Genomic DNA, 15,227 nt, shown 5'->3' on the forward strand with positions numbered 1-15,227 from the left:
AAAAAAAAAAACTTCACTCATTTAATTATCTAAATCAGACTCGCCTCCATGCCACAAAATACACCGATTATTTCTTTCCAAATGTCCCACCAAATAGCAAAAGGGATCGCAATTGAATGATAGCCTCACAATTAATGTATTTGATTTATCTATATTCCAGTCTCTTAAAAATTGAACCACGAAGATAGTCTAACCACCTAAAATCAAGAAAGAAAAGAAATAACTCCAAATGGTACGAGAAGATGGTCACTGCATAAGAAAACGTTGAGTCGTTTGCTCCTCTTGTTTTTAGAATCGATATAGTGACATAAACCCTTTGTCTCATCAATTTTATGTTGAAAGGTACCAGATGAAAGAAGGGAACTTTTGGGAATAACCTTCTTGATCTATCATGTTAATTTGGTAATTCCTCAAGGGGAGAAAATTTCAAAAATAATGTCAATTCAACTCGGTTCATTTGGACGAATGAAATCAGAGTTAAAGAATGAGTTAACCTGTCGACCCATGTATATGTAACTCTAACTCGACCCATAAGATAGTAAGTTAAACTAAGAAGTATGAGTTGACTCTCTTCTTCTTCTCTCTCTTAATTAAATACCATTATTATCAGTAATCTTACTTTGGGATGACCTAAGATATGTTTCCCAATTGGTAACTTATTTAAATAAAATATTAATTTTAATTGTCCATTATTGATTTAAACAAACAAAAATAGTAGAAGTTGATAGGTACAAGCTCCTGATCTCGAAATGACTTATTTTTATAAACATAGTTAAACACTGAAACCCGATTTTTTTAAATTAGTTTTAGAAGCATTATTAAGTAAGTTTTATATAAACTAAGGTATAGTTATTAACAAAGTTTTCGAAAAACATAAGCGATATATTTAAACAACAATAAAATTTAAATTCTATTCCAACTATTGCCTGGTTTAGTTTATATATGTTAATGAACACCTAATTAGTACCACTATTAGTATAAGAACCACTCTTAACCTCTTTTAATCGATAACTGTACAACAACCAAGTACTAGAGCACAGTTATTAACATCCAAATCAAGCTTAGCAATGAATGACATTCAACCTTTCCAGACATCTCGAATTCCGCTAAACGATTTTGAATTATTTGGAGATTTTATTAGTGATGCGAGTTTTCAGCAATTCATTGAACAAATAGCAAATGACTCATTTGACTCTTATACCCCAATTCATCATGAAACCCTTCATGAAGACCTTCTTTTTGGTGGTGGTGGTGGTGTTTATGGTAGTGATGATGTTGGTGATAGTGGTAGTGGTGGTGGTGAGCCGTTTTTGTCCACTAGTCTTGGACTAGAGGAAGTGTTTGGGCTCAACAACATTAGTACTACTAGTTATGATCCAAATTACATAGCTTATACACCACCCTTTGGTGTTAACTACATGGAAGAAGTAGAAGAAGCAAACGTAGGGGACTACTCTTCAGGGACTACAACAACTGGTACTACGCCAATATCGTCAAATGGTAGAGTATTGGTTGATAATTCAAGATCGATGATAACTTCAGAAAGAAGGAGGAGAGTTCGAATGAAGGAGAAGCTTTACGCTTTACGTGCATTGGTTCCTAACATTACCAAGGTATATAGTTTATCTAGCTAAGCTAATGCTTCTTCATAAATTAAGGATCGATATATTCGATGTTTATACTTAATAAGAGTTCATCTTGTTTAATTGGGTCTACAGATGGATAAAGCATCAATAGTTGGAGATGCAGTTTCATATGTCAAAGAGTTGCAGATGCAAGCTAAGAAGCTCGGAACTGAAATAGAAGAACTTGAATCGGCATCCATTAAAGAAAAAAGTTTAGATCAAAACTGTGGAAAGAAGTCACAAACTCAAGATTGTTATAAGCATCAACTTGACAAGAAGATTCTGCAGGTAAGGATACGGGTGGAAATTGGGCTAGGCCAGGCGTCATGGGTGCTTAAGCAGCCTGTTGCGCCAGGATTGGCCCTGGAGCCTATGGGTACTAACTGTAAGAAGATCATTTGTTAAACAAAAATTATTTACATTTCGAACATTGTGATTTATTAGAATAGTTTTTACATGATTTTGTAGATGGATGTGGTAGACCTAGAAGAAAGTATGTTCTGTGTGAGATTGGTATGCAGCATAGGAGAAGGTGTTGCAGTTGCTCTTTACAGAGCTCTTGAGTCTCTAACAGCCTTCAACATTCAAAGTTCAAATTTTGCTATGTTTCCCGAACGATTGGTTTTCACATTTATCCTAAATGTAAGATTTGTTTGAGCATATCTTTAATCTTTATTTACTTCTTCTTGAACACACCTTGATTTTCGTTATCGTGACTTGGTGGTTCATGAAACAGGTCAAAGAAGGTGATTGGGAAGACATGAGCTTGTCAAACTTGAGGTTATGGGTGAATAGGGCTCTTTTGAACCAGGGTTTTGAGTATATGTCAAACAACATGACAAATTTGGGATTTTGAATCAAAGATAGAGACATAAATATCAGAATCTACCGAAAGAGTACTAGGGATAGCCTAGTAGTACAAAAATGGATTATCGTGTTTTGGAATCAGATGATTTGACTTTTTCTTAAGTATGGAAGCAAAGACCTGTGTTTTTTCATGGTCATTTGTCGCTGGAAGTACACATTTACCTAAGGTTGTTTGTAATAATAATATCCTTGGCATAGGCCCGAGTTTAATTTGTATGAGACCATGTATAAACAAAGTTTTCTTGAACACTCCGAGTAATAATATGGCGAATTTGGGTTTGTTATTAGTTGTGGTTTTAGACTCACCCGGTTGCTTATTGGAAAATTAATGAGTGGGTCGACGTCGGGCACCAAGGAACTAGCTCACAGCCCAGGCCCAGGATATGCTGCCTCACGAATAGGCCCATTACCAATAAAATGAATCATTAAGAAGTTCTAAAGAAGCCCTGTTTTCTAAAGGCGGTCCCTTCACACATGGAATTTGATTAAGGGGGGATCGCCTTTAGAGTTTCCCTTAATCCTGGATCAACTCTATAGTTAAGTTATTTCAACAAAAAAAAAACTCTATAGTTAAGTTAGTTTTTTTTTTTGTTGAACTCTATAGTTAAGTTAGTTGCATAAATAAATTGCAAATCTGCAACTATTTAAAATTCCTTTGATGTTCCAAACCTACAATTCCAACTACTTTATTTTAGGTAAACAAAGACGCATGGTTTTGCACGAAAGTTCTAAGATTTTGGTTCTATAACGATAAGATAATATCGAACTATTACAGAGAGAAAAATGTTTCCGATGAATTATATAATATGAAAAAATATCACTTGTTGATCTAATTTTTGGGTGAGATGGCCCCAAAACTAACCAAGTACTGCATGTATAAAATATTGGTGCTTCCAAACAAGGAAATAGAGTTAAAGGAAGGTTTTCATTACTTTGGGAGATGGATGAGTTACCTTAGGAGGCAAGAGTGAGAGTACCAACTAGAGTGGTATAAGTCTACTTTAGGTGGGGTGGACATAAAGTCATTGTCCTTTTAAGGGAGATAAGTGAGGCTTTTGGTGCTACTTTATATTTAATTTCTATTCCACAGAGAGGATGATGAGCAGTTAAAGTGTATTTTAGTTGCAACTCCCAAAAGCAAGTAGTAGTCATGACCACCACTACTACTATACACATATTACCATTATCACTCAACATATATATATATATATAATGTGTGTTTGTATTAGGTTGAAGATTTTGTGGTCTAATTAATTGGTAAGAATTTTGACGCGTTATCTTTCCCTACATGTTTTGACCGTGTTAATATTAACTGAGTTGAGTGTAATCTCGAAATGAAAACGGTTGGACTGACAAATACTCTAGTTTGGATAAAAATATATATACTCCTAACTAGTTTTGAGCTATTCATATGGAAGTGTTGCACAAATAGCCTTCCGGTGAAAGCAAAAATTGGTAAATTCATTGGTAACTCTTACACTTGTATTAATTGTGCAGAGGATGAAACACTTGATCATGTAATGATTCATTGCACTTTTGGTAAAGCCATTTGGTTCCATTTTCAAGTTCGGACGGATCAAATTGGTTCAACCATGCAGTGGATCTTTCAATGGAAAGATTTGCCAGAGGAGCTTACTCAACTATACGCCAAGATCTTATGGTTTATCTGGAAAGCTCGATGCGAAAACTGTTTTAATGAAAACAAACAAAATCCGAGACTAATTATTGACAGAATCAATAACACTACTATTACTCCTCTCAAAATTGAGACGACAACCAAAACCAAAAACAGAAAGAAAACCAAGGGAAGATCCTGGATCCCCCCGGAGAAACCTTTCCTTAAGATAAACGTGGACGCCTCTTTTAGTAACATGACAGAACAGGCAGGAATCGGATGCATCATACGAGATGAAGATTCAAACTTCATCATAGCGGCAGCAGACTCGATTCGTTGCCAAAATGCTGAAGAAGGTGAAGGTTTAGCTATACTCCACAGTATGAGATGGGCCTTAGAACTGAAGATTTCACACATCCACATCGAAAGTGATAATCAATCCTTGATTAATTTTATTAAAGGTAACAAAGTGGGCATACACTGGCAGACGGAATCAACTCTACAACAAGTTCAGACCCTCAGAAAGCAATTTGAAGCCGCGATCTTCTCATTTGTTCATAGAGAGGGTAACGCTCCAGCGGACGCGCTTGCCAAGTGGGGACGAAGACATACGAGTAAGAAAGTGTGGAACTCTGTACCATCGTTTATTTCTGCTTTAAAGTAGCTTTGTTTTGTGTTTTGTATACTCTTTGGTTTAGTTAATGCAAGGTTGTGTTCATAAAAAAAAAAAAAAAAAAAAGTAGTTTTGAGCAAGAAATATGATTACTAAATTTTGTATTAGTCCACTTTTAGATAATTATAAAATTTAAACAAACAACTAATTGGTTGGAGAATAGGTAGCCCTACTCCTCAATGATTTGATCTGTAGTCAGTCTCTAGACAGTTGGTTTTCTTAGGAATAAAGTAATAAGAGTATTAATTAAGTCATTAAGATGTCAGTATATTTAGCTTTCTAAGTAGATGATTAACCAATAAACTACTACCACTACTACTTGCCCAATATGCACCAAACCTTCAATTATTCACTAACAAACTATTTGGAGCCAAGAATCTATTCGGTCCAAATTGTAGGAGTTATTGGAGTTCCACCTTCAAGAAAACCCCAAAATTTAAGATCTAAAGTAGGGGTGGATACGAATAATTGGGTACACATTGACAGCTATGAAAATCTGACTTACACTCTACAGATCAGAAGTAAACTAAAGTGTAAGAGTAAGTCAAACAACAAAGACCCAAGATAAATGTAGACGTGTTTAGAAACTTATATAGAAAAGTAGAAGGCAAAGACCGGATCCAACGAACAAGCGGACATAGTGGGAAGCTACAGAGCGTAAGTGAGATTTGCGGTATGTTGGTCATGCATTTAATATATATTTTTGAATGATCCATATTCCATAAGGAGCCCTCCAGCCAAATCAAAAAAATATATTGGACAGTTTGGATGGATGAGGGATGAAAAAAATATATGAAATGGAGAGAGAGAGTGTAGTAGACTTTTGTAGGGTATTGTTCATTATTTTTTTGTGTCTTTAGGCAAGAATGGAGGTAATAAGGATAGTGCTTAGTTGCAAGAAGAAAGTTGGTGCATGAGTGGCTCCAAAGTCACTGAAAAAATCTCTTCATGTGGGTGACGTTTGATTGTTTGACACCTTCTTTAAGCTTACTATTCATTCATGAAATATTTATTAATTCAAAAGTCATTACTCATACTTACTTACTATAAGTCTTACCCAATTTTGTACTAGTGGCATGCTAATGAAATGAAGTATAAAAAAATAAGACATACTAAACTTCAGGATAAAAAATGTGTTACCCCACAATATATATTTTCGAAAAATTGGACATATCAAACTCAATACTGATTTTTCATCAAAAAAAAAAAAAAAACTCAATACTGATTGATCAGTAGTCTGGTTATGTTTCATAGCCAATCGAATTTCAATTCAGTATTTGCTTGACACAATATCATGATTAGATTAAATCCAACTTTTTTTTTCTTTTTTGTTACGTATGCAAATTAGAATCAAACTAATCAAATCTAAAATTACATCAAGTAACGTAGATAAATTAGGATTAATATTGGAGATCTAACGATTAAACGCAATCTATAATTGTTGGCAAATTGGTAATCACTATAGCCTACTCTTGCAACAAAAGAAATCACTATAGACTACTCTCGAATTACTAAATCCCAAATGTTACGTCTTACGTGTATAAAAAGTTTTGACTTAATGGGTGACTTCCTAATTTCGGTCAGGCGAAAAAGTTTTTGACTTAATGGGTGACAAATCACAAATTAAATCAAATTTATGTATAGGGTGATATGCATAAAGTTTTCCTTGTTAAATTGTTGAGAGAGAAATTAAGAGGAGGTGGAGAAGGTGAGGAAGGGAAGAAGAGTGAGAAGTGAGGAGATGAAGGCCACCCATTAATTCTTATTCTTGCTTCCATGTATCTCCCATCCCCCACCAACCGATGCTTTCCTTCCCCCACCACCTACTCTCTATTTCATAATACTAAATACTCCCACTCCTTACTACTCCTACTAACACCTCTCTGCCCTTTCCCCTTACGTGCTTCACACAACCTACCTAAATAATTCCTAACGCCAAGAATCTCTCTCTCTCTCTAACCCTCATCACTCCTAATTCTTTTTTCCCCCATTGACTTACTACCTTACCTGTATTTGCCATCTCTCTCACTAACTGACTACTTTTCAATACAATAAGATATCAAAATTCTGATAGGGTGTTACAAGGTGTAGTTTTAGGGGACTACTTGGAGTTCGTGGGTTTTCGCCACGTGGAACCAAGCAAATGTGGGAGTTTGGTTTTAATTATTAACTTGGTTCTTAAGTACAGAATAATTGAAATGGAACCCCAATAGTTGAGTAGATACACTAACTAAAACTATATAGTACTAATATTCCTTTCCCAAAACTCAGTTTCTCTATTTTTTTGTTTGTATTCCATCTTGGTGATGGCACAGAGGCAAGACATTGTTAATGGATAATGAATATATCTGTATATCTAATTTTAAATTTAATAATTAAGATAATGATCCTAATACCTTCAACAAAAAAAAAAAGATAATGATTCTAGTAGCAACTTATTATTGGTTCCCACTTAGAGGTGTTACATTTTAAGAATATCATATGTGAATTGTACATCATAGTTGAATAACGAATTAATTTTGTCATACTCAAATTGAATCATCTGTATGTCGTGTGGCTCAAGTTAGACATGTGAACCAAATTAAAATTAGGGGTCATGGGTTGGAAGTCCAAAAGTTAGAGAAAATCCAGTCCAAGATCCACCCATAAAGGTCTATAGATTTTTAGTCTTTTGCCCAAAATACCTTCAATCAAAAGATTTCATACATCTGGTAGTCTGTGTAACGCATCTGGTAGTTTGTATATTGCATTTTTGAATATGTAATCCATTTTATTCAGTTAGTTTATGTTCTTAGCATCAGAAAAATAAAGTTACAGACTATGCATAAATGACTTTGTATGAACCTTAGATGTAATGCATTTCTAATTCAATGTTTGTATATTGTATTTGGTAGTTTGTAAAATACATTTTCAAGTGTGTAATTTATACTATTCAATGACTTTAGGTTCAAAGCATTTGAAAAATTAGGTTAAAAACTATTAGAAATGTTGAGTACAGAAATGAATTTGTATTAATCTTACATGTAATGCATTTCTAATACAATGTTTGTATATTGCAACTGGTAATTTGTACAATGCACATTCTAGCGTGTAATCCATACTAGTTAGTCACTTTTATGTGTGTAATCCATTTTAGTCAGTGACTTTAGGTTCTTAGCATTTGAAAAGTTAGGTTATGAACTATACCTAGATGACTTTGTATAGATCTTGGATGTAATGCATTTCTAATTCAATGTTTGTATATTGCATCTGGTAGTTTGTACATTGAATTTTAGGTTTGTAATCCATTTTAGTCAGTCACTTTAGGTTCTTAATATCTGAAAAATTGGGTTATGCACTATTCAAAACGTTCAATGCACAAATGACTTTGTATGGGACTTGAGTTGTACACTATTCGAAATGTTGAATGCATAAATCTGTATGTATGTATATATAGAGGGGTAAAGTCGGAAGAAGCGAAAAAAGTTTTTGCATAGAGATGGGATTTGGTGCTCTGGGATCTTCATTTAGACTAAATGTGACTTTATCATTTATTTTTGGACTTTTGATACATTTTGGGAGATGGATGGACTATAAACACTATTAAGGTTTTTTTTTTTTTTTTTACCTCTGGACCATTTTTTCTTAAAATTACTCATGGACTATGTTTGCCATACGAAACCGAATCCGCGAGGAATAACAATCACTCAGTGTGAATACTAGTTAGTAATTGCAAACTCACCCACTCTTGGGTTCACTAATGAGATCTTATTCTATAAGAAATGTGATTTTAATGCACTTTCGTCGAAAAATTGGAAAAGCAATTCCACGTAACAACATTTCATTCCCTCACACCAAATATGTTCTTAAAGCATTTGTAAGAAAATTGAAATAACAAGATTTGAACTTTTATCGCTAACATAATAGATGTTAGAATCAAACCTTTAGTTGAGACTGTTTTTTTGTATTTTGAGTGAGTTTGAATCATCAAGGTGACAAGATTTGCATACCATTGCATTTGTGTAGTCTAGCGATTGAGTTTCAGGTTAAGGCTTGCACAAAACTGATTTTGTATGAATGAGATATTAATGATTTATGCTAACTTGATGGGAAGGGGGTGTTTGGGAGTTACAAAAGGCACTCTGAGGCTAAAGCTAGTTTTATGTGGAGAATGCAATTGATTACGAAAGATTAAATATTTCGTTTCGGATACCTTTGCAGGACAAACCTCTATGATACTTGCAGCAGTGGAAGATCCCCGACTGAGATTCTGAGTGTAAACAAATCGTCAAATTACAAAGAAATTCCAGAGATGAAAACCGAAGTTAGGAGTTCCTAATACCTATTTAAATTCGTTTGATTGTCGATAAGAAGTGCGTACCTAAGATAAAAAAAAATGAGAGAAGGTAAGTCAACGTATCTTGGGAGACACTCACACATATTATAGATACACATAATATGTTGTTTATTGTCTAAGGAAAGAGATAACTGATTGCGGTTTACCTATGACCATTCTTTTTCTAGTCATGTTTGATGTTTTTAAATGTTTCAATTTTACAATTTTGAGTTAATCCTTATTTGGCCCCCTACTTTGTGACCAGCTCCCTTCTTAGCCCCCTATTTTTCATTAATTCAAACTTAGCCCCCTATTTTGAAGTAAATGCCATAATTCTTAATTTCAAAATAAAAATATTAAAAAAAAAAAAGATATTCCCACCTCACCTCTCTCTTCTCCGACAAAGGTCGCCGGCCGGAAAATTTTCCGCTCGGCTTCCTTCAAACTTTAAAAAAAACATTCATTTTCTATCTCAAAACTCTCTCTCTAAAAACTTTTGCTCTCTGAAAACTCTCTCCCTTCATGCCCAGAAAGGGAATCATGGATAATCCATCTTCAATAAGATTGTTCTCTCTGATTTGGGTATTTATTAAGAGCTCCGTTACTGTATTTTGTATTTCAGAGAATTTTTCTTAGAATCATCGAAATCTGGATTGACCTCTGAGAATGGATGTGAAGTCAGTACAAGTGTCACGGTTGTTGAAATTGTTCAGATGCTTAATTCCTCTAATGATCCACCCCAAATTCTTGATCTGGGAAGTGCTATTAAGGAATTTGAAACACCTAATAAAAATTTGGAACTTTCCATTAAGCTTCCAAGATCCTTGAAATTTGATTGTGCTAGCCCTGAAAACAACTCAGCTCATCGCCGTGATTTTGAAACTTGAAACTCGGTTTTAATTCTTTTTGGTTTTTGTTAATGATCACAGGAAGATTTCTGGTGCGGGTTCAATTCTCTTCATCCCCTTCGTCGGGGTTAGGGTTTTCTCTTAGTAACCTTCATCGATTTTCTTCTATGTTTCTGATTCTGATTTGGGTCTTTATTAAAGTTTGCTTTTTTTTAGGTTTTTGTTGATGATCACGGGAAAATTTCTGGTGCAGACTTTAATTCTCTATAGATCTTTAGAACTAACGTGAAGAGAGAGCGTTTTTCCATGACGAATAGGTGAGAGGGTATTATGTTTTGTTTAAAAGTATGAAGATTTATGTGATTAGGGTTTCAAAATAGTTATGTTTGTGTGAGAAGATGATATAGGTATTAGGGTATTTGGGTTAGGGCTTATGTTAATTGTTTCAAAATTTGATTTTGTATGTTTTAAACCACTCGATCTTCTTACTTGAACAAAATCAATTTTATGTTGAATCATTCGTGGTTTTTGATTGTTTAACCTAAAATGTTGAATAAAAGGGATGTATTAGAAAGAGAAATCATAAAGAGAGAAAGAGAGTTTTAGAGAGAGATAGAACTGGTGAAGACTTGGTGGATGAGTTTTTAAGAGAATGAGAAAGATGATTGAGCTTGAGATAATCTATTCTCTTTTCTTTTCTTGCAATCTATGCAGTCAGAGATCTTTATAGTTGCTTTTACTAGCCATCACCATCTTTTTTAACTCTGGTTAGTAAGATTTTCAATCGAGAAGCTTTCTCTAAGAACCCTCCTTCTCTGAGTGTTTAGAGAGAGAGAGATGAGAGTTTTTTTTTTGAAGGTCGTCGGTCGGAAAATTTTCCGGCCGGCGACCTTCGTCGGAGAAGAGAGAGGTGAGTTGGAGAGAGATATGAGGTGGAGAAAGAGGTGAGGTGGAATTCATGTTTTTTATTTAATTTTATTTTGACAAAATATTTGTAAGAAGGGTAGTTATGACATTTACATTAAAAAATGGGGTCATATTTGAATTTACATTAAAATAGAGGGTCATAAAGGAAGTTGATCACAAAGTAAGGGGTCAAATAGGAATTAACCCTACAATTTTTTTATTATGATTAGATAGAATATCGTGATAAAATGCGTGGTCGGCCTCCTAGTTGATTTTCGTTCGGGTGATACAGCTTGACAAAATAAAACACATTCTCTCTAAATCTTGTCCCGACACAGAAATGGCTGGTCAGAGTCCCATTTTCTTATACGGAAATCAGAATTCATTGAAAAAAGTCCGTTTTTTCAATCAAATCAGCTGGGAATCTTCTTTTGTCAAAATCGTATGTGATTTTAGCATTTTCCTTTCACTTATAATAGTAACATAATAATCCTTAATTCCATAATTAGTTATGATCAGTTAAGAAGAAGGCCGCCCAACCTAGATGTACAAGGATTTTGGTATAGGAAGAGCATTTTTTAGCAAAGGCAGTGCATTAGATAGGGAGATCACTTTTTTTAGAATAGGGAGGGATAAACATTTTTATTAAAATATCCCAAATTTATACTTTGGTCCCTCCCATCAAACTATTTTGGACCAAAAGAGAGAGAAGAGAGTATCCTTCTATCCGGCTAAAAACCTTCGAGAGAGAAGAGAGAATCCTGTTCGACCTAAAACCTTAGATCAAATCAAAGAGAGAGAGAAGAGAGATAAACATCTTGAGAAGGAGAAAAACCCTAAATCTGTTTGATCCTATCTAAAAGATAGATATAGAGATAGAAACCTAAACCTTAGATGACTAACACAACACTCATCTCCATAGAGAGTTTGTAATTCTTGTTATTGCTTGATTTCTCAATAGATTTTTAGGGTTTTAACACTAATTAAAGTAACTTTTGAGGATTTCAAGTATCAATATTGCAATAAAGAATACAAAAAAAGATGTAACTCGAAAAATATATAAGTGACATTTACATAAAAGAAATTTCGCTTGGCATAAATAAAAATCATGAACACCAACTGAAAATTATAAAAAATTCGGCCAGAGCGGTTGAAAAAACAGACTAATTTCAGCCATCTCGACCGAAATTTATTACTATTTTCAGCGGGACCGGCCCAAATTTGTTATTTTTTTCAATCGATCCAACCGAAATTTGTCATCTTTTTCAGTTGTTACTACCGAAATTTGTTGTATTTTTCAACCGACCATACTGAAATTTGTTGTCTTTTTCAGTCGATCCAACCGAAAATTCTTTACGAAAAGAAAAACGACCTAAAACCCTAAAACGTTTGCTCAACCATAGAGGAAGACAAGAAAATGATACTTCTTTACCTGAGACATAGTATCTTCATTATAAATGTCTTTGTTTAAGTCGATAACTTCGTTTAAGTCGATGTCCTTGTTTAATTCGATGGTTTCGTTTAAGTTGATGGGTTCGTTTAGGTCGAAGGAATCTTCTTTCTTGATGTAGGTTGCCTCCTTCATTAACGGTGGTTCCTCATCCATGAGATCCTGAGGCATCATTAAAATCTCGAAACTAAGACTATAGTGATGATAAACTTTGGAAGTTTTTTAATACTAATGGTGATGTTGATAGTAGTGACGATATTAGGGTTTTGGTTGTTTATGTGAGAGAAACTACAAGTGAATAAAATATTAAATTTATTATTAATTTTTATCTAAGTCCTTCTATTTTGGCACTATTTATTAAGTGATCCTTATAACGCCCTCCTTAAACTAATTTGGTAAAGGAAGAGCAAATACATAAATTAACCTTTATAACGCACTGCCTTTACTAAATAGTGTTCTTCTTGTACCAAAAGCCATGTACAAAGAGTTGTCTAATCTAAAAATAATATATTCCCAAATTAAGAAATTAAGAGAGGAAGAAAAGAAAGGTATCACCGCAAATTCCGTGGCTACAGACTTGCATTCCAATCCTCTAGAGAGAGAGAGAGAGAGAGAGAGAATTTGAGATTGGGTTTGCTTCACAGCCAACCGAATCTCTCTTTCTCTCTCTAAAACAGTGTTTCTCTCTCTCTCTAAGGAATAAGGATCGAGCTGTGAATAAGAAGAGGGAGGGAGGGAAAGCTAGGCATGGTTTTACCGTGAAGGTAGAGAAGAAGAGATGCCAATCCAATGGGTTGTTGTTGTTTTAACCTGACGTGAGTGAGTGTGTTGGCAAAGTGTGAGAAAGGGAGTGTGACACGGACGGACGGACTCTTAACCACTTTAATTCTCCAACTGTTAAGTTCTAATTTAATTACTTACTACTTATGACCTCTAATTTTCATCTCTAGTTATTAATTAAGCTATTTTCATCAGTTACTAATCTCCTCTAATTCACTCTCTTTCTCTCTCTAGAATTTCAACCTCTAATATAGATATAGGGTTGTGATTTTAAAACTACTGGAGTATCCACTAAATAACTTCAAAGGTTGGAAATTAACGCAAGAGGGAAGTTTTGCGGACTAATTCATGCGGTTACTGTTTCACAACCATCACCCTATATATCTTTGACTACTTAAAACTCTCTCTCTCTCTCTCTCTCTCTCTCTCTCTCTCTCTCTCTCTCTCTCTATTATTCTCACATTCATTCATTCATTGATTCATTATAAATAAACAATAACGTCTACTCTTCCTCCTCCCTTACCTTGCTTACTTCCTCTCTCTCATACTTCTCTCTCATACTTCTCTCTCACACTTCTCTCTCTCTCTCTCTCTCTCTCTCTCTCTCTCTCTCTCTCTAAGATTTTGTCTACTTAGTAAGATCATGGACGTTGTTCATCCTCAAGAAGAATTCATACATAATGTTGTCAAGGGAAAACGCACCAAAAGACAAAGACCATTGTCTCCTCATGCTTTTCCCATTACTACAAGTTCATCAAGTGGTGGTGGTGCTTGTCCTAGTGGTGGTCCTAGTGGTGGTGGAGAAGATCAAAATCTTAACTTGTCATCATCATCACCAACCACCTCGGTTGATCAATTCTCCGTTCATTCCGAAGAAGAAGAAGACATGGCTAATTGCCTAATTCTCCTTGCTCAAGGTGGTCACAACAACCATCAATACAAATCAAAACAAGTTGATAATGAAAATGGTGGTGGTGGGTTGGAGAGAATTTGTAATCGAAAATTTGTCAATCCAACAACAACAACAAATAATTCTAACAAGGGATCGGGATTATATGTATACGAGTGCAAGACGTGTAACCGATGTTTTCCGTCTTTTCAAGCCCTAGGCGGGCACAGGGCAAGTCACAAAAGACCTAATAAGGCCATGGTTGAAGAGAAGAAAGTATCACCATCATCATCACCTTTTCTTCAAGTTGAAGAAACCCACCAATTCAATGAAACTAGTCTTCCTTCTCTTACCCTTCAAATGGGTAATTCAACTCATCATTTTCATAATAATACTAGTAACAAATCTAGGGTTCACGAGTGTTCTATATGTGGTTCAGAATTCTCATCAGGTCAAGCTTTAGGTGGTCATATGAGAAGACATAGGGCATCCACCACCACTATGACTGCAGATTTATCAAATCAACATCATCAAGAGATAATAACAAAGAAGGCGAAAACCGTATTAACTTTGGATCTCAATCTTCCAGCACCAGAAGAAGATAGAGAAACAAATTTTCTCTTCAATTCTAAACAACAAAAATTGATCTTTTCATCAACTTCTTCTCTAGTGGATTGTCATTACTGATATCATCAGCAAAAGCTAGAGCTAGAGCTAGAGCTAGAGAGAGAGAAAGAGAGAAATCAAATTAAAATTAGGAGAGAGTTAAAACCCATGACTCTCCTAATTACTAAATGTTTACATATCAAACAAATTACCCACTAATTCAATAGGAGATTGTGAATTATTTACATTGTTTTTTTTTGGGGGGGGTGGGGAGGGTGGGAGGGGTAATTGTTAATACTACTATCATTCTTAATTGTTATAAGTTCATTCTTTTTATGAGTAAATTTGATTATCTTTTTCTTTTTTTACTTTTTTGATGATGATTATGAATTTTTACGGTTGAGTAGTGAAGTGGGTAGTGTGGTTCATGGTGGCCTTTGTTTCACGAAAAGTGAGTGAGTGATGGAAGCATCTTCTTTCCTCTCTCTCTCTCTCTATAACTCCTAGAGAGAGAGAGAGAGAGGTTGGATTGGTTTTTCCACCACCTCCCAAAAAGGGGTCATGGATTAGGTTCCATTGTTTCATTTGCAAGAAAGGTAAAGCTTCTCTCTCTCTCTCTCTTTCCATCTTGTTCATTAAATGACAAAAATAAA

At 34.7% G+C, this 15,227-nt stretch overlaps 2 protein-coding genes across 2 annotated transcripts; both read left to right on the top strand.

Moving 5' to 3' along the window:
* The first annotated feature begins 965 nt into the window (after nucleotides 1-965).
* On the top strand, nucleotides 966-2,779 carry LOC147550194 (transcription factor FER-LIKE IRON DEFICIENCY-INDUCED TRANSCRIPTION FACTOR-like). Its single transcript, XM_086671524.1, has 4 exons — nucleotides 966-1,613; nucleotides 1,719-1,913; nucleotides 2,094-2,267; nucleotides 2,362-2,779. Exons 1-4 carry the CDS (start codon nucleotides 1,068-1,070, stop codon nucleotides 2,479-2,481), a joined length of 1,035 nt encoding a protein of 344 aa, XP_086527650.1. The 5' UTR covers nucleotides 966-1,067; the 3' UTR covers nucleotides 2,482-2,779.
* Nucleotides 2,780-12,962: 10,183 nt separating this feature from the next.
* On the top strand, nucleotides 12,963-14,934 carry LOC147550195 (zinc finger protein ZAT5-like). Its single transcript, XM_086672612.1, has one exon. It carries the CDS (start codon nucleotides 13,723-13,725, stop codon nucleotides 14,653-14,655), a length of 933 nt encoding a protein of 310 aa, XP_086528738.1. The 5' UTR covers nucleotides 12,963-13,722; the 3' UTR covers nucleotides 14,656-14,934.
* The last annotated feature ends 293 nt before the right edge of the window (nucleotides 14,935-15,227 follow it).

This window comes from Eschscholzia californica, unplaced genomic scaffold, assembly GCF_041429995.1.
Source record: "Eschscholzia californica isolate CP2 unplaced genomic scaffold, dmEscCali1.0.p SCAF_3, whole genome shotgun sequence".
NCBI classification, from domain to species: domain Eukaryota; kingdom Viridiplantae; phylum Streptophyta; class Magnoliopsida; order Ranunculales; family Papaveraceae; genus Eschscholzia; species Eschscholzia californica.